Source organism: Mycteria americana, chromosome 6 (assembly GCF_035582795.1).
Source record: "Mycteria americana isolate JAX WOST 10 ecotype Jacksonville Zoo and Gardens chromosome 6, USCA_MyAme_1.0, whole genome shotgun sequence".
Taxonomy (NCBI): domain Eukaryota; kingdom Metazoa; phylum Chordata; class Aves; order Ciconiiformes; family Ciconiidae; genus Mycteria; species Mycteria americana.
This window is the reverse complement of record NC_134370.1, coordinates 55329241-55353846: the sequence shown is the minus strand read 5'-3', so window position 1 is coordinate 55353846 and position 24606 is coordinate 55329241. Positions and strand designations below refer to the sequence as shown.

Below are 24606 nucleotides of genomic sequence, written 5' to 3'. Positions count from 1 at the left end.
TAGCTTATTGCCTCCCACCTCCCATAATGTTTTTTTGTGCTATAACCATATTTGCCATCACTAAGTTCAGACAGAACGTTAAACTTGAAAGTATTCCATAATTTAAGAGCATTCATGAAATTGATTTCTAGACTTGTTCTGAATACTTTTTTTTGTTGAAATATGTGCTGGCTGTGGAAACATTATGTATCATAGGGTTTTAGTTAACTCACGAACTTCTGTAGATTATCTATCCTTTTTTATTTTAGTAACCTTGATGCTTTGAGGATGAAGTACTTTTGCCTGTGCTTTGAATTGCTTGATGTGATTTAGATTCAGTTCAGAGCTCTCAGCTGCTGTTAACAAGGTGCTGTGATTGAGCTAATCAGCCCTGCTATGAACTGGCTGTGGTCTGGAAGCTTAACAGCCTTAAGATTGCTGCAGTTACAGACTTCTAATTTTGGAGCTGTTTTAAAAATGGCTTTGAGTGAATTTTCTTGTGTAAAAGATGGCATGCACATAATGATGACACTGTTGTAATTGTAGTCAGTATTTTTCTTAGACCAAATGTCGAGTCTGATAGACTGGTTTGAAGTACAGGTGTTCCCTTCTATAATTTTTATATTTTCTGTTCAGCAGAAAATTTATTATTATGACTTTACAAAATCTTGTAAACCTTGTGTTAGAATGAGGGTTGTGGGTGTGGAGGAGATGTAATTGACTCTCAATAGAAAAAGTGTTAGGTACCACACTAGATCAATGCAGGTGCCACATCAGATTCTTCTATTACTTGTCTGTAACTAGCATTATAGATGGCATTACTCTGGATTTAATCAAGTGCAGCGAATATAGAATTTTGGCTTTAAATGTACTTCATTCTTAGTGGAAAATAAGATGAAGTGGCTTAGCTTCATCTGTATTTTTAGAATCTTTTGTGAATTACTAAACTCTGGTTTTACAATGAAAGAGTTAAGAATCTATATTCAACTGAAATTCTGTACAAATAGGGTGTATTAGATTTTTAAGACTTCTTAAAAACCTAATTAGTCCTCAGATAACTTAGAGGCTTCACAGATCTTAAGAGGCCCCACCATGTGTGAAGTTTTTGTTCACTTTGAACCTTTTTTAATAAAAGCAGGTATAGATTGTTTCTCCATGGGTTTTTTTGACTGTTATTCTGTTTTCTTTTTAGTGTAATATTTCATGGTATTTTTTTAGTTTTCTCTTGTTTCTTCCGTAACAGATTCAGCATTACTCTGAGTCCTTTAGGAAAATGAAAACTAGGCTAAAGAGATCTTAGGGGCTGAAGCGTATACAATGTTACGGTTTCTTGATAATTGGTTAAGAAGATATATCTTACTCAAATGCCCCTGATATTTAAAAATTTGACAATGAACTTGAAAATGTAAAAGGAAGTGGCTTCAGATTTATTTCTTGCTTTTTTAAAAGAAAAGCCAAGCAAGGAGTAAAATCCTAATGACAATGTGTATTCTCTAATGTAAAGTTGATATTGTAATCGGTGATGTACACAGAATTTTTTTTAAAGTCCAAATTGCATATATATACCTGAGTGATGTGCATGTTTACTTCCTTTGTGTGACCTTTTAAATATAAGCTTTACATCTTAAGATATGTGCAGTGAAGTAGAACAGAGTTGCTACTGGAGCTCATTGTACTTGAATTTTTACGTTTGTTTCACATGCATCCTACCATGTGCCTTAATGTGTATTTGTTTAATTCACTGGTCTTTCATATCACTTGTGAAAATTCAATGAAGTAATTGTGTTGGTTTGGCTGTCGGAAATCCCATGTGCGTCTGTGGAATGGGCACAAAAGGATATGAAAGTCATCTATTATAGCCCTTCAGTTATGTGAGCGTATCACATTTGTTTGAATTCAGGTGAAGAGTGCTTGGTTATGAATTCACTTCAATTTACAAGTATTTCTTAATTTTCTTAAAAGTATGTGGGCCAGCCTTTTCTGAAGGAATACGCTGTGCATTTTTAGTCCATGTGAACATGTGTTGTGGAGCTCTGTGTGATGTTTATTCTGAATTGCCCTATTACATGTGTGAATCTTCAGAATGCTGTCTTACATCTGGGAGGGAAGGTTGATGTTTTTCTTCTGAACCTATGTCAGTAATCCTTCACACATAAATTGGGATGTGAAGGGATACTTGATGCCTTATTACTCTTTAACAAAGTGTGATCTGCAAAACACTTAAGTAATAGTACGTTGAAGGGTAATAATATTCTTTGTGATTGGAATATAAGAAATTATTTCCCAAATACTGAGTCACGGTTGTCTCTTTCAAAAAGGCAGAAACTTGTTTTTTTCATTTTTGTTATTTTACGTATTTAACAATGTGAAGAGTCTGTCTTCTGTTAAAATTATTTGATAATCCGTATAAACGGTAACATTTTATTTTTGATGGCTGAGGAAAGCTGGGCACTTATACAAATTTCATCGTGTTGGAGTATGAGAAAGTAAAGTACAAAGTAAAGCAAAATCTGAAAGCTGTTGCCAGAGCTAAAAGCAGTAACATAAAGAGAACCGAATGCAGGATTTAAGGCCAACAAAACTTAAACTTAAAGTCACCACCCAGAGAGGCAGTGTGTTTAAATTGGCTTGTTTTGGCAATGGTTAAGATTCTAAAATACAAAAGAGAAAATGGGCTATAGTATTTTATAGAACCAACTTAATTGGCACAGGGAAGCCAAGACTTGTTTGGCTAAAATTCAAAGTGTACTTAGAATCTTTATTTAAAAAAATTTTTACTTTTTGTCTTTTTAATTACAGAAGAAACAAAGGGAAGGAAAACTCCTGGGTTTTGTTGCCATTTACTTCGAAGTAATTTACTCTTCCTTTAAATTTTGGCTAAAATTCTAGCAAATGAACGATAAAGTATGTGTGTGAGCGTTCTGGCAGTGTTGAACTTCCTGGTAACCTGTTTCTACCCTAACACCGAGCAGACTCGGTATTTTTAAGATTTTATGAGGCTTGTTGGTGCTTGATGTAATTCAAACATGGATTTATTCAGTTATTTTTCTCACACACTGGCATAGTATCAATGGTCCAATAAAACCAGTAGTCCCAAAGTAGACTGCAGGATCTTATGCATCAACACACAGTGATGTCTTTTTTTTTTTCTTTTCTTTTCTTTTCTTTTCTTTTTTTTTTTTCCCCTTAAGAAATCACTATGTTTTTAAAATATAGCCAGTCTTAGAGCTAGCAAATACTTGAAAAGTGATGGGCTGGCTTCCCTGACCCTTCACGCAACCCTGACTTTGGCCTTGTCTGGTTCTCGTGCTCTCCCCTTCCTTTCTGCCAACACTGGTGTTCTGGCCTGGTATTAAAATACTTCTGTGAGCTAATCTGGCCAGAAACCAACAAGGGTTTTTTTTATGGTTCCGTTTTCTACTAGTTTCTTCCTGAACTGGTTTACTGCAGGACCCTACAAAACACTGGTGCTAGTATGAGGGAGGAAGACATAAAAGCCAGGCTATGGGCAGTGGGGACAGTGAAGCGTTAAGGGAAGCAGGATGGCCTCCTTTGGGTGGCAGCCAGCCCTTAGTTGTTAGTGAGATAGGCTTGTGTTTGCATACATAAAACTTGACTCGTAAGCTGTTGTCTGGCAATGGTTCCTGCATCAAAATCCCTTGTGAGGAGTTGGTAAATGTTGCTTGCCTGTTTAAAGGCTTACTTTGCATGAGGAGATTTTGTACTGCTGTAGCTTGCACGTTGGCTACCAGGTCTGCTGGAACCTGTGCTGGCAGGGCTGGTGGTGACCAGCTCTCTGCAGTGCTAGGGAATCGAAGGCTTTTAGTATCCTTCCACTTCTTGTTCTTACGCATCTGTAATATGAAACTTCCAGGATTTGTCCTAATTTTAATGTAAAATCATTAGCTTCTGTGTTCTCATTAAATATCCCTAGAAACCCGTTCTTAATTTTAAGGTGTAAGTTTTATAGGAATGAAGTTCTGAGACTATTTGATGCTTTTGTAGAAGGAGAGACTTTTAAAACATCATGGGAGGAGGAGTTTAAAAAAAATAATTAGTTATTGATTGCTGCTTGCTTTTTTACTATAGACTATTCAAGTTAATGTTTGGAAGTGTTTAATACTGTATTATTATTGTAGAAAGGATAATTACCAGGTAAGGGTGCTTTTCACCACAGAAAGACTGTCTACTGCATTTTATTGGCTTTCAGCATTTGCTAGCTATAACCTACAGAACTGCTGTAACAGCATACTTTGAGAAACAGCAGCAAATTTTTTTGTTTATTCAAAGTCCTCATTTAAAAAAAAAAAAAAAAAAAGGCCTGAGTGCACTTTGTTAACAGCAACAGGTATGTCAGTTCCAGCTGTAATGTTGTTAGAGAACGAAGGCAATTTAAAACGGGGTTACTTGAATATAAATTCCAGTTCTAACTTTTCCATCAAAGTTCTGCTTCTGAAGTGTGTATGGTTTCTAAGTGCATTTTATTAAGAGTGTTTTAGCTCACGTAACACTTGTTACAAGAAAAGCATTGAAAACTCACATTTCTATAAAAAGTGTGATACTTAGGATTTAAGCCAAGGAAAAATGTTATGCAGTCCAACCAGACTATGGAGTATTAAATGAAAAGCTAGCAGAAGAAATAGAAGGAAGAGCAGTCAAGTCTTCAAACAGGAAAAAACAGTCGTCTTTTGGTTAAGAAGTAAAGTTGGAGAAATCAACATCTTCGCTAGCAAATGTAGTATTTCCGGACTCATTTCCACCAGACCCAGATCCTGCCAGATTTAGTAGTTATTTTCTGGAATAGAAAAATAAGTAATTTTTTTAGTTAGTGTGATACTACTTAAAATTCTTTTCAGGATAGTTGGATGTTTCTGCTAAATTAGCAATGTTAAGCTGTTGTAATTATTCTTCAGCATTTAAATACTATAGTGCTGAACAGGGAGTCTTGACTACTCTAGGGTTGTTACTTCTGTGTTACTGATCATGGAAGGTGTAATTTTGTTGCTGGAAGGTAATTTTCCCAGATTTATAAGATATAACAACATGGATATACTAGCAGAAGAATGTTAAAACACAGATGATCCTGAAGTGCAGCAGAAATTAGTAGGTCAGATAATACCTTTTGCTTATGAAGGAAGAAACTAGTGAATACAGGCATGAGGCAACTTATTACTTCAGCAAGCTGTGGTGAGACATCTTGGTTCAAAGGGAGGAACAGCCTTTCTTTTAAATAAAGGGAAAGAGTGGGAACACCTAATGAACAGAAACAAATGTTTTTGGGGACTGAAGGTAAACTAGGCTCCCTCAGACACCTCAGTTGCTGCAGTACTGCTATGTATTAGTGCAAGGCCTGTTAACATCAGGCAGCGATCTTCCTTCCACCTCGTTTGTTGATGTAGGAGACTGAACTGTATCATATCAGCTTTCCGGCATTGTGGGCGCACCATCATTTACTGCCACTCACACTTAAGGGAGCTGTCAACACAAAGCCTGCCTGCCTGACTCAGCAGGCAGCTAACAGCCCAGGCAGCAAAGAGCTAGATTCAGCAAATATTTGGGCAGATATAATGATATCTGGGAAATTTAGACAGATTTCTCTCCTTTGACAGAGAATGTCATGTTTTCTTACTTTGAGAATGAGGCTCAACAATACCAATAAAATCTCTGTCAAAAGAAGTGGTTGGAAGAAATGTCTCAATCATAAAGAAAGAAAGGTTTCTTGGGTTTTTTGTTTGTTTGTTTGGGTTTATTGGGTTTTTTTTAAGGTGTCTGAGGGCCCTGCTGGCAGCGCAGGCTGTGCCAGATCTCCGTCATTTGTTCAGACTGGATTCTGGCTATGACTTTTGGAAGTAATGGAATTACTGACAACTGTTGGGTTTGGGCCTCCGCAAAAGGAGAACATCTGGCAAGAGCTTTACTACATTCCAGCTAGCTTATGGAGGGGGAAGCACTAGTTAGTCCAAAATGCATACTGGAAAAAGTAATCCTTGATATTGCAGGCTAATGCTAACTTCCATCAGCTCAAATTCTTGACTGTATAGATGCAGGTAGAGATGCTTCTTGAAAGTTTTTAATGGTTTACTTTAAACCTTTTTTTTTTCTCCATGCCTAAAATAATAGAAGAAAATACATTTTGCTCTAGGCAACTTTTTTACTGAGGGAATAGGTGCTATCTTTCCCTTGAACAAACCAGCAGGGCACTTCATTGTGCTGCAGGGCAAATGGTGAAGCCCTAACCTTGCAAAAGCTTCTTTATTGAATGAAAATGAGGAAGTATGGAGGGTTTTTTCTTGATTTTTGGCAAAAGAGGAGAGAGATAAGTGAGCCAGGTTGTAATAATTACCTAAGTCAACATTTGCTATATTCGTTCTATTGTTTTTTCATATGTAACTTAGAGCTAGCCTACCACATCTCTGTCTTAGATGAACAGATGTGCAGTGCTTGCATTTATACATTAAGCATCTTCCCTGTTTAAATACTGAACAGATAAACTGTGTTTTTAGAGTTAAAAGATCATGTTTAATGCTGACATGTTCATCTGATAGACACTTTTCCCCAGCTGAATTGAAAGATCCAGAATTCTCTTACAAAGAACTTATGTTCACACAACCCCTGATGTGTAACTTCTGCTTTGTTCAGTAATGAGAGTTCAATCCTGTGGGTGAGTCAGTTCAATGTGCTCTTTAGAACAAGTAATCGTAAGAAAAAAGAAAAATTTCTTTTTAAAAATATGTCTGCCTAGAGGTAAACCTGAAAACCTTTCAAACCTCTTTGTACTCTGCATGCTTTCTTTTATGAAAAATGTAAGATGTTAGTGTATTGTTGTTTTAATGTGAGATGCCATGGTGCTGTTAATAGATAGACTTTAGATTTCAGTAGTGTAGGGTAGCCAAGAATCTGATGCAGAGATGCTGTGTACCTTAGCAAAGTATGGGTTTTCTTCCACATGCTTTTAGGAAACGCTTGGTCTAGATCTTCTGAAGATCAGACTCAGACTTCCATGATCTTGACTGCATATCTGTAAATATCTTTGTTTCCAGTCATAGAAGTGTAAATGTGGAATTGCATTGGCATTTCCTTGGCTATACTGTATACTATACTTGCCACTTTACTTAAAGCTCAAAATCCTGGCTCACTAAGATGCAAGTTTTTTGTCTGATACTTCATTTCTCCTCTGGTTCACCTGCATGAACACAGAAATTCAGAATATATCATGTTTCTCACAAATGTATTTTTTAATCTCTTTTTTTTTTTTTTTTTTCTGCTCTTAAACTGCTTGGTATGTCAGAGGGTCTCTTTTTCCTTAAAAGGTTTGAGTGTTAGTTAATGCATTAATGATCTTCTAAATATCACCAAAGTACTTTTAATTTGTTGCAATTGGGTAATTTTAATTGTATGTATATAAAGATGCATGACAGTTGTCAACACCATGAACGGATACTGACCTCAGGTTGATCTTGGAGTTTGTTTTCAAGAGGGTCAAAGTTTGCTGGACATGTTGTGATACAGTAAATGACTAAAAGCACTTTTTCTTAACATTTTTAGACACATTGTTAGAAAAGCTGTCACACTTGCAGTGTTTTCTTTGCTCATGAGAGTTAGCACCTCAGTTACCCACTGTGTGCTGGTGCCAGAATTGGCAGTTTTCTGTACTGTTGTAATACAGTTGGTAACAGTAGCTGTTGACTGTGAGGCTATATTTTAATATTTTTGGCCTGGTGTGTGCAGTCTTGTGACACTGGCCTTGATTTGGTGTGTATATATAAATATATATGTATTTTAAAGTGTGTGGTTATATAAAGCTGTTGAGTCATAGCTGAAGTAACCACAGGAAAATTTGCCAGTAGAATGGATTATTATGATAGCTAATATCACAGGGTTGAGACTTGCTTGTTAGAGCTGTTCAGTCTGATACTTCATGGTTCAATACAGAGAGGAGAATAAGCAGCATGATGCAATTTAATAGCAGTTTAACTGTGTGTGTGTCTGCATGTGAATAAAAGCTCTGGGTTGTATCCCTGCTAAAGGCTTGATCTCTAAGCTGATTTGCTTTATTCACATTTGTAACCAGGGAGGTTTCAAAATCTGTGTGCACACACATGTAAATATTATTTATATACAGGATATAATCCATGAAATTAGAATTTTAATTTTTCCTTTAGAATTTTAACCTTAAATTGGATGGAATAATAATATTAAAGCCTGTATTAATAAAGGGGAATATTTTTCTTCAGGGGCAGAAAATAGCTTTACTGTGTAGTGCTCTGAGCACCTCTGTGGATTTGTAAGGAAATTCCTTTTTTTTTTAAACTAGTTTAAATGGTAACTTTTATAATTTTCATCATTAGCTTATGCTTGAACTGTCTGAATAAACATACACAAATAATAAATGTATTGCATACAGCATATTACATAAGGTATTGTAAATATGCTCTCCTCTTTGAACTGTACCTGATGTACTTTTTCTGGCAAGATGGCAATGTGCAGTTTTCTGGTTTAGTACAGTTTGGGTGGGAAATGCCAGTTCCAATTTTATTTTGAGCAGGTTGTATTGTATTTAAAGTGTCCAGGTCATGCCGGGTCACTTGGTGTGTTCAGTGACGTGATTTAGAGTCTAGGAAGCGGAGAACATGAGGAAAGAGAAGCAGGTAACTTCTGACACTTCTATAAGAGCGCTGCTATTACAGGAATTAATAACCTAATCTTGTTGTTCTTAGGGAATGCATATGCCTTATTACAAGAAATGAATAGGATTGTTTGTGAAATTAAGTTAAAAGTAGTAATTGCCTTTTTTTAATAGCAAATTATATTTAGATAATGAGTGGAAACAAATCAAACATACTTGATGGTTATACAGGAACTGTATTACTGGTACTGACTTTTGATGTTAATAGACACCGTTAAAACAAATTAAAGCTTTTCATCAATTTTCCTGAACCAGCATTATTTTTTTCCATTTTCCTCTGACTTTATAGAATGTATTTTTTAATTAGAAAAAGTTCTTCAAGTATACACCCCAAAGTTGTATTCCAACCTGAGAAAATACTGTTCTTAAAAATAATTTTTTGTATGAAAGTATAGGTTTTAAACAGCTTTCCATAAAGAGATAATTCAATTTGCTGATATGTTTTAGGTTACAACTGACTTTTAACACCTGTCAATACTAATTTTGGTCTAAGTTTTGGTTATTGCCCAGGCAAATTGTGTACTTGCTGTACATTCCTCCCATTTGAATAATTTTGTTCTACTGAAGTTTTATGATTGCTTATTCTGGGGAAAGAAATTAACTTTGTATAGCGTATCTTGTTGCCTATTCTTAAAATAATTTCCACAGTAACTGGTATAGCAGGTGTTTATTCTTTGCTATGTCAGATAATCGTGCTCCAGGATTCTCCAGGATAAACAGTGTTTCAAAAGTACAAATTAATTTATTTACTACTATTAATAATCACTGTTGATATTTCAAACAGATCTTACAAACTGATCTTTGCACAGAAAAATATTCAAATGGAAGCTAGTGTTTTATGGGCAATAATAGAGATAACCGATGCCTCCTCAGGGTGGCTTCAATCCCTGCAGCATTTCGTTGCGCTTTTAAATGTCTGCTATTAGAGGTTGGTTCCTCAACTCTCATGGTTATAAACCTGACTGGGCAGGTGGGGAAGGATGTTGAAACCAACAGTTAAGCCCAGGAGAAATCTCTCTTTTAGACCACACGATGGATTAAGTGTTCAATCTGCGACTCTGTGGCTCAGTACAGGGAGGAGAGTGAGCAGCATAATGCAATTTAATAAAAATATCTTGGGAAGTTTCCTGAAGGAATTGCGGGGTCCAGAGTTTGTACCATACAGCTCTGGCTCAAGATAGTGTTTCTGTGACACAACCATAGGACTTCCATTAATCTTCTCTGGAGCAAAAGGTACAAAAAGGGATACTGCTCTGCTACTCCCACTAGTGCCTCTAATAAGCACTTTGTTACTGGAGAGGAACTTTCCTTTTTGATCCGGAGGGATGGGGGGGGATGACTTCGTATCCATATGCTGTAAAGCAATTGCTACATTCTCCAAGAAACAGTATGGATTGAGATTTGAAGTTTCTCAGGAGATTGGGTTTTTTTTTCCCACGCTTGAAGTACTTCTCCATGCCTTTCCTTTGGGGGCACAGGGTGGGTGGAGAGAAAGCCCTCTATTTATATAGTTTGACATGAAAGTGGTTTGTCTTTTACCTAATTATAATGTTGCATCTGAATTTATCCCAATGGCACTTAAGTGGTTAGACTGTTGATAGGTTGCCTGGGTTTCATTTCTCTTCTCAATTTGATTAATGCCCTTAGCTTTGTATATTTTAAGCCCACCACATGACACCTATTGTCAAAGCTGCTTTTGGTTTTGAGTGTTCCCCCGCCTCCACTGCCCCGGTAATAAATGTGTGGAACATATCTTGTCTTTACTTGTTTATCTGACTTGCAAATTTCAGGTACTTTGTTAGAAGATAAATGATTTTATTATGTTATTAAAAATATTAAGTCTACTATAAAATGAGAAATACTTTCTATTTGGAACCAACAAGAAGAGACTGAGAACTAGTCTTAACCTATTGAAATTTAAAATTTTTAATTGAGAGAGTATTTCTCCATCAAATAATATTTCTCTTTGCATCCCCTTACTAGAAAGTCTAGACCTAACATATAATTTTAGGTAATAACTTGCATCATACTTCACAATAGACCTTTGCAATATAGGGTGTAATGGTAGATTGATTTGTTTGGGTGTCTAAGATGCAAAATACAATCAACGCTGTTATGGTTTGTGCTCTAGTTTTTTTTGCAATTGATTTCAGTTGTTGAATCTTATCTGAAGGAATATCATTACTCTGAAACAAAATTGGATAAAGAAGCTATAAAAGGTAGAAACTCATACCTTGAGTACCTAGTATAACAATCTATAATGTTATTTTTTTTTGTCAGATCATTTATTTGATCAACATCATAGCAGATGGTAACCCTATAAAGTATATTATCTTGTTTACACGAACATTAGAGCCTGTGTCTCTTGAAATAAGTTTTAAATATGGTCATCTTTGTCTTGTACCAGCGAGAACAACAACTTTCATTTCAGTTTGATTGTAAGATCCAATTTTTTTATTAGATGAATGTTTGGACCTGTTTCTTCAGAATGAATACGTATGTTGAAGTAATAAGGCAACAGGTTTCTTCAGCTTTTCTTCTAGAAGAGCTTGAACTGCTCGCAGCACTGTCTTAAAAGTGACATTAAGCAAAGCCTTTTTAGAATTCAATGCATAAAGCCAGAAAGCATCCTCGTGACTGCTTGGCCCGATCTTCCCGAGGTGAGGAACACTCAGCCTTTCCTGCAGCCTGGCCGGGGTCCCGGATTTGGGCTGTGCTCTGTCTGTGCGGCTGGCCGAGGGCAGGGGTGATATCCTGCTGATCCTCCCTGGGACAGCAGTAGTGAGTGTGGCAGAGGTGCTGCGTGAGCCAGAACCAGCCACAGACTGCCAGCTGAATCCGCTCAAACAAAGGTCAAACTTACTGAATTACTCTGTAGGTAAACTACAGCGTATCTGCTATAGAAGTAGCTGATTTTGATTGAGAACTATGAAATCAACTTATGAGTCATTTCAATTACTTTCCATCCTCAATGCCTACTAAAAAAAGGAAGTGGGGGTAGAACCTTGTTATACTACTATCTGCCTGACTGTGTGTATCTGTGTTATTAGACCTTTATAACACGCAGTTGTTGAATTTCCCCCTTTTTTGCATTGCCTAAACAGATCGAGATACTGCAGCCTTTCCCTGCGCAGCATGTTTTTCAGTGCTCTGCTAACTGTTACAGCTTTCTTGTGCCCTCTAACATCCATGATGAATTAGTGGATACTGGAATTGAACACTGCGTTTCTTTGTGGAAGGGGTTATATGAAGGTGATGATCCCTCTGGTTCCTCCATTCTGTTTTGTGTTTCCCAGGAAAATGCTTGAACCTTTTTGATGACACTTTTTCTTTGAGACTTTATTGAATTTATTACCATAGATGACTCCTGGGTTCTTTCTTACTGTGTGTTCCCCACTTCAGGCTCTCCTCCCATCTGGAAGGTGTATCTTAAGCTCCTGGCTCATTCATGTAGAGCTACCTTTGGCTGTATTGAAGTATGTAGTGTTTGTTTCTGCCCAGCCTGCTAGAGTTTGTCTGGGTCTTTGTCTCTTGCAGCATTTGGTTGTTTTTCATCTGTCATTGGTGGAAAAAACATTAGTGTACAAACCAGAACAGATTCCTTGAGTACCATTGTAGACACGTATCCAATTTCCTGGTTGAGCATTGTTGGCTAGCCAGTTCTCCGCTCGTTTGGCATGTGCTATGTTGATGGGGACCGAGGGCAGCAGGGGTGTTGTGCCAAGTCAAATCCAGATGTCAAGCAGCAGTAAGTCAGAGTGCCGGGGTTCTGTATGCAGTGTATTAAATTCTTCCTCATAGCCTTCAAGGAGTTTCTCAAGTGTGAATGCATGTGCCTCGTGTGCAAATTCTGATTAAAGGGTAGGTCTAGATGCAAGCCTGTTTTGGGCTTGTAAGAAAAGAAAAAATGCTGCATGAAAAGGAGGAAAAAGACACCTGGCCAAAAAAAGGAAGTGTGTTGATACTCCTGACTACTCTAGCTAACCGTACTGGGCTTTTTTTAGACAAAAGAATTCTGGGAACTATTTAGAAATTAGCTTTCCTCCCCATCTTAAACTGTTACATTTTTTTTGAGTGGTTTCTTTAAACAATTTATTTGCATAATTCAAATGGTAGAATTAAAATATGAGATTTTTTAGCTATACATATGCTGACTTAGCAGAACCTTAGCATAAGTCCTTATGTCCCTCTGACTCAAATTTTTAAATGAGTAACATGTTTTACTGATTAGGGGTCATGCATCTAAACACTCTATGCATAACCATTATCTCCTGACATATTTCCTAAATGGGTTGACATAATGTACTTAGGCTTTCGCAAAGACAAAGTCTTGCAGTAAGATATTGTTCTTTTCTCCTCCCCCCCCGAAGAGAGAGGCTTTCCAAAGATATTTCCCCCCCGCCCTCCCATGTCTCTCTAAAGCAATGGAAGACTTGTTATGATAATCACTGGATTACTAGCGCTGTTGTTTCTGGCAGAAAAGAGTCAGTTGTGCCAAAAGATTACTTTTGCCTTTGTCAGTGCCAGCCACGACTTTTTACTCAGCTCCTGGACCAGTTACAATGAAACAACAACAATGCTGTCAGCTGCAAAATGCAGCAAACTTCCACAAACTGCTGGCTCAATATAGTGGTGGTTTTGGGTTTTTAAAGAGCGTTCTCCAGCCTTGAGGATTTTTCCTGCAGTATACAAAAGGTGTCTATAGTTTTTACCTGGGTGATTGTATAGTACTTTCAGTTTAACATGCCTTTTGCAGGCTGTCTTTATCAAAACAGTGTTTTGTAGCTTCATAAAACACATTTCTTAAGGAAATAATGATTAGAATACTATTACTCTATATGTAGTTATTTACAGTATTTCCTTGCATTTTATTTTGTAGTGTGGCCAGTCTGAGATATATGCAGGAAAATTTTATAGTTGCAATATAAAGTTAGGTTTTAGGGATGATTGCATGGAGTAACTTGCACTCTGCTCTTATTTATAAATTGTGACACTTAGTTCTTATTTATAAATTGTGACATTATAAAGCTTCATAAATAGTTTATACCATACATCACATAAACAATTTATGCTCTATATCAAAACTCTTTATGAGAGAAGTTTGGGTGACAGGGAACTATTGAGTTGTGTTTTGTAGGCCAAAGTGTGTGGAAGTCCTCAATTTAGGATGGAAGTGTTCCACCTGTTAAAAAAAAAAAAAATCTTGTGATATAGATAATCAGGAACTTTATTACTAGAATAGTAACCTTATCCTATATGAATGAGTTGGTTATAGGAATTCAGGTACTTTTGAAATTAGTTGTTTTGGAATGTGATTTAAAGATGGTTTGGCCAATTAACTTTGAATAGAAAGTAATTGAAGAATGTGGTGGCAACAGTATTTCTAATGGTTGGCTGGATAATACATGGGATATATATTCTGATACTGAGTTTAAAGATCTCCCTATTTTTTCCTTCCTCTTTCTCTTTTGAGCTGTAACCTGGATTTGCATAAAGGGAACTGATTCTAAAAGAACCGTTACAGAGTTAAAAAAGATTGCTGTTTTAGTAGGGCAGACACCATGAGTCTCTGTGGGTTTTTTTAAAGCCATTGAAATATAACCAGTCTGTCTTGCCTTTTTCCCCCCTTATGCTAAAATATCTTGCATGTCATGTAAAGACCAAGTAGGGGAAATAATTTTGCACATTTTACAATACTTAAGCAAGATGCAAGAGCAAAGAGTAGATAACAAGTATACGTTTCACAGTATGTGCTGCAATATTCAGTGCTTAAGATGCAGGATAAGTCAGGCTGTGCAAAAAGCCAGGCTAACATCATTGTGCTTGTTTTGTTACTCATGCTAATTTCTTATGGATTGGGTAGGGCAGACGCTGCAGATTGGCAAATCGTCTTAACTTTTTATGCTCCTGTTTTCAGCAGCTGCAGGTGTCCAAATGAGTAGGTTGCTTTGTAGCCAGCTTCATTAACAAGGAAACTGTTCATCCTAAGTTTTGTTTTTAGAAATACTGCTTTAAGTATACGGAACTGGATGAATTTGCTTTAAGTGTATGGAAGCAGATGAATTTGTTTTCAGGTTGCATCAGAGAACATTATGCTTTTGCCATCTTTTCTTATAGGTCTGTATTTTTCTTTTTATTGCTAGGTATGGATGAGCGAACAGGTGCCACATCCTGGGGAACAAGCAGTCAGCCAAGTCCTTCATATGAATCTTCAAGGGTAAGGTTCCCACATAATAATTCATAGTGAAAGTTTATGGGAATGTACAATGAAAATCAGCAGATGATTTGGCAATGTTTTTGAAGGGTAAGCTCCTTTAAATACACAGATTAGCATCTTTTAGAGACTTTAATCACTTCGATATGCTGCAATAGTGATTCAGATTTCTAAGGCTGAAAAATATATAGGTTAGGAATTTATGAAAATAAACCATACATAACTGTATACTTGAATGATGAGCATGGGTTTTATTTACCTTATGGTCAGAAAATGAAAATAGAAGTCACATTACTTATTCAGGAGCAGATTTATTGGCAAAGTGTAGGGAACGCTTGCCTCTCCATTAACGTTAGCCAGCTATAGTATGTGCTGTGTCATGATGCTAGAGAGAGGCTTCTCTTTTTAAATACCTTCCTCCTGTTCCAGTTACAGCTTCATCCATCCTGCTTATTGAGCTAAAGGTTTTTGATGGTCTCTAATATCCTAAAATAACATTGCCTTTTTAAAATCCAACTCAATGGTCAAAAGAAAGCTTTCCCCTTGGTAAATCACATTCCCTTTCATCTACTCAATTTTCTTTTTGTGAATATCTACTCCCTAAAAAGCCAATGAGCTAACTACCTAATGAATTAATTACTAGAAATACACAGCATAACTAATGGGCCTAGTTTAAATAACCTGTTCTGATTTCAGTACCCTTGAGCCAGAGAGCTGTGTTAGCTCTTGCACCTTTGCAGCTTTCTCTTGCTGTGGAATGAAGTGGGTAGACTGCAAGGTCTTGTCCAGCTCACTGGATATTGTTAAAACCTCTGTCTGACTTTGGAAGAGAGCATTAGAAAGATTTACCATGAAGTCCTAATTTTTCCATTGATCTTTGGTAAATAAATTATAATAAAAAGACAGAAGAACTTTATGGGTTGCGGAAGTATTTCTGTGCAACATAGAAATTAGACAGTCTTTTAAAACATCCTGCGTAATTTGAGGCATGAAGCCCAGCCTTTAGATGCCTTTTCTACATTTGAAATGGAGTCTTGTTATGCAGCTTTAAGTAACTCATATTCTTAATGTAAATGTTTGGTATTTTGACATTCATTTATGATGTTGCTGATCAATTTTAATCAATCATGAGTTAAGCTGACCTAACTGGAATTTGAACTCGTTATTCATCGGCTGCATGGCTATATTAATCACTTTTTTTTCTTAATGTTAGAGGATCAGCCAGCTAACATTCCAATAATGTAAAGTCAGGGTGTCTGGTGTGTTGGTCTTAAAATTTTTTGTTTGTTTGTTGTTTGGGTTTGGTTTTTGTGTGTGTGTGTGTGGGGTTTTTTTGTGGTTTTTTTTTTTTTTTTTTTCTTTTCTTTGTTCTCCTATAACTGAAGATCATGACTAGGAAATTTAAACATTGGTCAAGAATCAAACCTTCCACAAATTATACCATTATACCCTAAAGTTGGTAATAAAGGCAGATGTTAGTGAAGGTAGAAGTTAGAATCATAGGAAGAGGTTGGTGCTATTTGGGTGTATCATTAAGAAAAGCAAATGAAAATGTAGGTTTGTCTTGAGCCCTATGGAAGGCTTCAGGAAAAAGAGAGATATTGAATTCTTATACATGTCAGGTGTCCCTCTCCCCTCAGCAATTGTAACTTGGACTTAAAATCATTTACATTAAAAAAAAAAAAAAAAAAAAAAAAGGCAAGACAGACAGAAAAAAGACATTTATCCTCCCAGCAAACAATTCCTGCTGAATCATAATTTATGTTAGGACAGTTTCAGCTACAGCCAGTTGGACTCTAGCCAAACTGAATATATTGTTAAGAGTTGATGGAATCTATCCCCAGAATGTTATTGAAGTATTTCTTCCTCTGCTGGCTAAGTGCAGAGGATTTTTCTCTTGTATGCTAGTAATTTGAGATGATACTGAGAGTTCATTCTGAAGCACCAATTATTTACAGCTTCTGATGGTTTTTTTTTGTTTTGTTTTTGTTGGGTTGTTTTTTTAAGAAATTATGTTAATTTTTGTTTAAACTGGAGCATACTGTTTTAACAGGTTTTTCTTAATTCAAGCTAAATACGTTATAAAGTATGTTTAATTTTAGAGAATTGGCAGTTAATGCTGTCTGATTTTTTTTGGAAAGTTAGAGACTTTGAAAATACTCACATGTAGATTTATTTATTTTATTTATTAGTATGGCTTTGTGTGCATCAGTATAAAATTTAGAACAGAAGACCGAATATTTGCATACAAACTTTCTTGATTTATAGGCTAAAAATGAAGCAATCATGTTCACCTCTTCCCTCTGTCTCCCAAAACAATGTTTTATAAGTTTTGCCTTCTCTTTTAAAAAAAACCCATTTGTTCCTGTAGTGTTGAGGTGGTAAAGTTTTCTTCACTTCAATAGGGGATTTTTTTTTTTTGTCTAAAGGCAGCAGAAATCACATGGGGTGGGGGGGGAAACCCCAATAGTCCGAAATTCTAGTGAAAGATTATTCTAAGTTGAATATTTTTACAAACGTCTTCCTATACTAACTTTCTTTTTGGAAAACCTGCTAAATGATATCAATTTAAGAGCAATTCTCATGTTAGCACAGCACGTGACATTAGACTGCCCATAAGATTTTTCCATGGGGTCAGCTTAGTATCTGTGAGCTGTTGGCTCCACAGTCCTGAAGCATCGGTACAGTAGCAGTTCCTGACAGGATCACTGACCAGGTAGTGGATGCTGGTAGGTTTCGATTTTCCTGAGAGCCCGGTGTTGTTGGGTTGTCTTAGGAGGTGTCAACCTCTGGTGCTAGGCTTTGAAAGATAACAAAACATGTGCATCTCCTTGGTTTTATGTAGTATATCATCTTCATGCGCTGAGGAATAAGGAAGGCCTGTCCCATAGGGTTGGGGTAGATATTATGCAGAATCGATGTGAAGTGGCTATCCAAAGGAATTCATAGGGTTTGGCTAATGAATATAGATCTTTGCCCAGGCCTTTAATACACCTAAAAATTTGATAGTGGGAGGGGAAAAAAACCAAATTTCTCTAGAGGCCTTGCATGAAGCCATGAAGAATGGTTGTCTGGGTGTCATTTAAATGACAACCATTTTCTTCTAAAGAAAACTGAATTCCTTTTACAGGAGAACTCCATTCCTGTGTTTTCCCCAAAAAAGTGATGAACACTAGAAATATATGCTGTCTGTGTATAGAATTGGTAATGGTTAAGAAGCACAAATTAATTCATCCCATGGCCATAGTATTCTGCAAAAAAGTAGAACAAAGGAAGTTCTCTTCTGCATTGAAATCACTGAAAAACCACTGGACTTCATTTACCAGTCTAAATCAAGTTTGCATGCATAAATTTTGGCTAAGATGTATGGTCCTTATTTTTTGGTTTTCTTTCAACTAATGAGACAAATTAAACTACTGGTTCAGAATTTTGAATAAAGATAGGTTCTGACTACTACTTCATATGCTGCCAGATCAGATGACTCTGAGGAAGAGCTAAAATGAGTGTGTGGGTCTGTATTGTAAGAATATAGATCAGAGTTTCTCAGGAGGCAGGGCAAATGATATACTTCGCCTTTTACATTCCTAGGTTATTCCTTGTGGTGATTAAGGTACAGAGTTTAAATAAGTTATAATTGTCTTACATGTTCATCTTTAACTTCAAAATCTAGTGCTTTTTCCCATAATTTCAATATGGAATGTTATTCGTGTTCTAATTGTTCTTACTACTTGCCTGTTTACAGGAAAACGGCAGTCTTCATGGAAAAAGCTCAGAACTCTCCACAGACATAGAAAAGTTGAAACCTCAAGAGGTACCACTTATTTTTTTTCATCTTGTGTGTGATTTTTTTAATTTTTTTTTTTAATCTGTATGCAGCCTGCTACCGGAGTTTTCTGTTAAAGGTCACAAAACAGTGACCAAATTATTTAAGAATTTGAATTGTTGGCCCAGTATTGGCTGGAATTTCCAAAGGTACATAAAGATAAGCAATTTTCAGTTAAATAGAATTGGAATTTAGTGATAGTGAAGTGCATACTTGTTAAAGGCTAATTAAATAAGATGGTGGAAGACTGGCTAAAGGAGATCTTCCTTTCCCAACTCCTGCTGAAGATCTGTTCAGGTTAGTATAGATGGTCTGACTGCGTCCAGCAATGATGCTTAAGGAAAGAGTGTAAGTATAGGGCAAATATTTTGCCGCCTTTACTGTTGTACTCTCCCGGCAAAGCCCAGCACTTAGGGGTTTAGGAGATTTCCTGGACAGAGCCGACCTTTTGGACATTGTTCTTATAGCTATTGTGGACTTGTTCTCTGTCAGTTGTGAATTTTTCTGACTTTGATTACTGTTTTGGCAATAATGACAAGTGTTTTGTGGCAAAAATATTGATGTTTTTGTCTTAAGTGTGCTGACCAGTGATTTCCACCATGTTCCTGTGTTCTGAATAGTAATGATTGGTTGTTACTGATGTACTTCATAATTTTCTTTTCTCCACAAAGATCTTTATTTTATATGCCACTTGTATGTCTCTTCTCAGCGAAATTGAAGAATTGTAATCTATTGGTCTCTGCTTGTATAGTAACTTCTCCTAACCTGTGGTTAGTTCTCGGTGCCATTCTCTGAATCTTGCTGCTTCTTCTGTATAACTTAGAGTTAGGGTGATTACAGCTGCATGCACTAGTCAAGATGAGGGTATACCATCAATTTCTGCATGACATAATGATACTTTCATGCTCTGTTCCTTTCCTACTCATTACTAAGTCTTGCATTTTTTTTTGACTGTCACTGAGCTCTGCAGTGATACTGTTTCAAAAATTGTGTAGAAAAAAAATGAGATGTTTTTTCTTACATTGCACAGTAGTTACCACATTGTTATGACATTGAGTTATTTTTTAACATGTTTCCTTTGTATTTATTTACCCCAAATTTTATCTGCTGTTTTATTGCCAATTTCATGGAGAACCTGCTTTGCAACTCTGTGCTAACATTTAGTTAGGATTACTTTAAAATGTTTTTTGTTATCGGCGAACTTTACTATGTCTTTGTTCACCCACTCTTTTTGATTTATTCATGGAATTGTTGAAGAATGTTGGTCTGAGTACATTTTTTTGGGGGAAGTGGGGAAAACACATTGGTAACTTTTCACTGTGAAAACTGGACTTATATTTCTGTGCTTGGGGTGGGGTGTTTGTTTATATATTTTAATCTTTTGCTCAGTAATTAATTCACAAAAGCTCCTTCTCTCACATCCCATAGCAGTTTAGTTTATTTTAAGAGTCTCTGGTAATACCTTATTAAAAGCTAAAATATTCTTATTTCAGTAGTGTTTTGAGCTAACATTGAAGGCTGACAATCACTGCAGGCTTGAGAAAACCTTATATATGAGACTTGTTTTTTCATTACATAATAATGTTAAATAGTGTTCTAACACTGAAAGAGCAGTGGGTATTTGTATTAGAATTGGCTGTGACAATGTTAAATTTGTGAAAAGGTACAAATTGAGACATTAGTGACTTCTGTGTGCAAAATATCTTTTGCATAGGCCAAATGTTTTGTTAGAAAAATGAATAATTTGAAAATATATCTACTGGGGGGGGGAAGAGAAAAAATTAGGAAAGCTTTATTTTTTAGAGGAATAACTCAGGAATGGTAATTAGCAAGCCAGTGGAATTCTCTGAAGTGCTGATGGTCTCCCTTGTTCTTGAATGATTATACTGAAGTCCATATAGAATACTGTGTCAAAATTTTCCATCTCTTGTGGTGCTTCTTTTCCTTCCAACTCTCCAATCTTCCTTTTACTTCTATATGTGCAACAGTGGTGGTTTTTCAGTGAATATCTTCTGATTAATGTATGCAAGTTGAGTGATATAGAGCTAGAGATATTTTTGCATTTGTTCATAATCCCTTGCATTAGAAGGGTAACTGGCTCTTAGTGTATGTTGCAGAGGACTGTAAAGCTGCTTTTTGAAAGCCTTGGTCTACTGAGCTCTTTGAAGCAAATTCTGAGGTACTTGAACCAAGTAGCGTGTTTGTTGCACAATAATATATTACCCTATAGCACTTGAAAGTTTTGTCTTCCTGTTCTGAGATGCTTCTGAACTTTTTAGCTTTCCCGCTTTATTTGGGAGTTGTAATTTATACTCATAATGTAGCAACAAATTGGTATAATCACTTTTTTGGGATAAGCATTGTCTTTTAATGAAACATTTTTCTACCGTAGTTTTTATTGTGGTGTGGCTAATGGTTGCTTTTATTTCATGAATAATAATGCTCTGTGAGGTTTTCTTTCATTGTTTTGATTTTGTTGTAACATGTCTTTGCAATAAAAGGAGCAAGTTAGTTTTTCATCTGTTTAGATTGCTGTCTCCAAATCAAGCAAATCTAAAATTATTTTTCAGGAGACATCTCCTTGTTGGATAGTCTTTTTATATATATACATATAATAATTTTAACTGTTAAAAATTTAGTATAAATTAGCTGAGGTATTTTTCTTCCAAAATCTGAACTGTGGGTGTTTTAAGTATCTTCCAGCATGTATATAGCACTAAAAGCTGTGAGTGTACATTTTGACCTGATTTAACATGGAATCTAGCTTCAGTACTGAGTATGCAGTTTATCCTCCTTTTCATTTACATAACTCTGCTATATATCTACTTGAAGCCAGAGGAGAACTGATCAAGATACCGCTGCTAGATTTAGATGGTTTTGTAGCATCAGTGAACAGGTTGTCAACAGGTTATGCCCTCTATTGTATGTAAGATACTCAGACATGAATTGGAACCCGAAATACTATATACCCAAACTATTCTTTTCCCCCGCCTACCATCAGTAGTACTTTTAATTTGCGAAGAAGTCAAAAAATAGTAATGAGATAGCAGGTTTTGAAATAGTATTTTATACCTCTTAATCTCAGGTACATAACAAGAAAGGAAGCTGTTAAATAGCAAAACAAGACAAGAGGGACACAGAAATACAGTAAGTGTTATCGAGTCTGTTGTATTTGTGTCCTTTTTGTCCTTTTTTTTTGTTTTGTTTTGTTTTTTATGCGGGGGAGGGAGATTGTTTGGTGGTTCTTCTGCTGGTTATTTGCTTTTCCTTATGTATTCTATAAGTAAGCGGATGATTCAGTGTGAAATCAAAGCCAAAATCAAATATCCCATATTCAGTGCACAGGACACTTTAGTAAATGCAGCTTACTTTGTAATTTGATTTGTGAGCAGTGCTTTTCAAAGCAAGTTCTGATATTTACGTTCTGAATGCTTTAGTTAGGTTTTGAAGTATTGTCTTTAAGCATTTATTGTTAGCATGTTGGCTATATTTGTATTATTTTATTTCCTGGTTTATAGCTTAGATAAGAGCTAGAAAAATCTGGTTTCAGTCATATGAGCTATATTGGAGAAGTGTGGGGGTTTTGGTGTTTTTTTTTGTTGTTGTTGTTTGGTTTGGTTTTATTGCAGCTACCTATCATATTGAAATTAGCATTGGAATCTGTTCACAAATTAGTTTTCCATGTGGCCAGGGAATTGTCCCATTATATATCATGTTGATATTTGTCTCACAAGAGTTGAGAGAGGTGTAATTGGCCATTGAGTTTAGCTATTTAAAACCAGATTCATCATTCACTAACTTAACTTCCTGGAAATTGATTTAGAACTGGAGAAAATTATTTCAAAATACATTCCTTGTTCAATGTGTTATGTCCCCCTTCCCCTTCCAAAGCTCTACCAGGTTAAAAATAAATAAACAAACCATGGTTTCAGTTGTTCTCTTATTGCATTCCTGCACACATAGTTTTCATCTATTTCAACTTGATGTGTGGAAATAAGGTAATGAATATTTTTAGAGCTCTGTTACAAAGCACATAACTTATGGTGACACTTGGAGGGTACTTGTGAAAGCTCTCTTGACTTTTCCCAGTAATACCTGATGTTTGGGGTAGTGATATCTGCTTTTTTTCCCCCTGTGTAGCAGATGACCAAGTAATGTATAAAGCTACATTTCTGTCTTTAGGATATTGTAGTGGAAGGTTAAAACTTGCTGATAGTGAAAGGGAATCAGAATTAAAACTAGAAAGTGTACAGCTCCTTGTTTCTGGTGTAGTTGGGTGATCTCCATCAGCTAACTGTATTCATTCCTCTGTTTATTATTTTTATACAAGTTTCTTGCACAATAAAGCAAGACGGGGTTGAAGTACTGCCTGTTCTCAACAGGCTAGGAGATGACATGCATGGAGCGTGCCTGGGAGAGGAGTTTGTTTGGCACATCAGACAGGTCTTCAGCTTGGTCTCTTAACTTTTGGATTGTAGCAGGCAACTGATAGTAATATGGATGAAATGGTCTAAGGAGTGTGCGGAGTCTCCCATCATTGTCCGTCTGGTCCCTTCCGTCCGTGTTGCCCCCCCCCCCCCCCCCCCCGCCGTTTTTCCTTGTTTAGAAAGTTAAGGTAATTTTCTGTTTGACCTGTGACAGATCTATGTGCTGTCCTTACGGAGGATGTTGGTACTGTTCCACCAGAGAAAAGCAGGTTGCTGGATGCATTTATTATTGGTTGTGTTAGAAAAGATTTGGTTGTTGAAGAAGCTGCTTTTCATTTTAGTTTTTGATCATAATGCCAGTTGGTTGGGGTTTGGTTTTTTTTGGTTGCATAGGAAGTTTATACATTGTTGATTAATTATGTTCAGCCACAAACTGACTTATCTGATAATTCCCCATTCCCTCACAGAAAAGTCTCTGTGCACATCTCTCTCTGGTCCATAGAATTACAAAATACGGTCAAGTACAGTTGCAACATCCGAGCTAAGAGTCTGTGTATAAATAACCTGAAAGTAAGTTTTCAGACAAATGGTAGACTGAATTATTAAAATACAGCCGTGTGGATCTCTGTGCTTCTTTAGTACTTTTTGTCAGAAGTATACTTGGGAACGTATACATCTTGCTGTCTTGCTGTGTCTTTCCCTGTTCTTCTCAGGTGAATATTTTGTAAAAACATTTTGGTCACCGTTTGGAAACAACATTGTTCCCAATTAATAGTTTGCTGCAAGACTGTAGTGATTTAAATGGAGTTGTACCATGACCCGTGACAATGTGTTTCTTGGTGTTCAGTTAAGATAAATTAATATAGTGCAGGTGATCCTCAAGGCAAAAAGGAAGAGTACTCTTCTCTGGATTTATTTTTAGCTTACCTTCATTTTTGCAAGGTTCTTTCTGATCTGTGTGTTCAATAGACCTAGCCAGGTTTTGGCTCTGTAGTCTTTCCTCTAGCAGCCATTGACAAATACATAGATTCAATGACTGAAAATACTCTTTCCAAAACAAAATGGTGGTTTATTTCTGGAAGCATACATGATCAGGTAATCTATAATCTTTTAAATTAGCTAGGACACCTTGGTATGGCTTTTGCCCAGAGCTTCTTGTCTGATCTTCTGTCAGTGACTCACCACAGTGTTGCCAGGTGTAGTCAGTCTCTCTGGGTCTGTCCGTCTGTCTCTCACTGCCTCTGCATCTTGCTTTCTCTCCCCACTTCCCCCCCTTGTGTTTTTTCTGTCTTGTTTGTCTTCAGAACTCTCAGATTAGTTTGGAGAGGCAGATAATCCGAAATAAAGTGGATTTTAGCAGTAGATTCACTGTCGTTCATTTACACATTAGTCATTTAGATGACTGTTGCCTGATTCATATGATCATAGCCAAATTTAGCTTGGAAGGGACCTCAGTATTCCTGAGTTTCAAACAATT

The 24606-nt window shown here is 36.4% G+C and overlaps 1 protein-coding gene across 9 annotated transcripts in view; it reads left to right on the top strand.

Moving 5' to 3' along the window:
• Positions 1–24606, top strand: part of TCF12 (transcription factor 12) — a 175839-nt gene that overhangs the window by 33381 nt on the left and 117852 nt on the right. For all 9 annotated transcript variants that reach the window (XM_075505937.1, XM_075505935.1, XM_075505940.1 and 6 more), the window contains exons 4-5: positions 14809–14882; positions 18622–18690. In XM_075505937.1, the coding sequence (XP_075362052.1) occupies positions 14809–14882; positions 18622–18690 (143 nt within the window). The remainder of the gene's footprint in view (positions 1–14808; positions 14883–18621; positions 18691–24606) is intronic.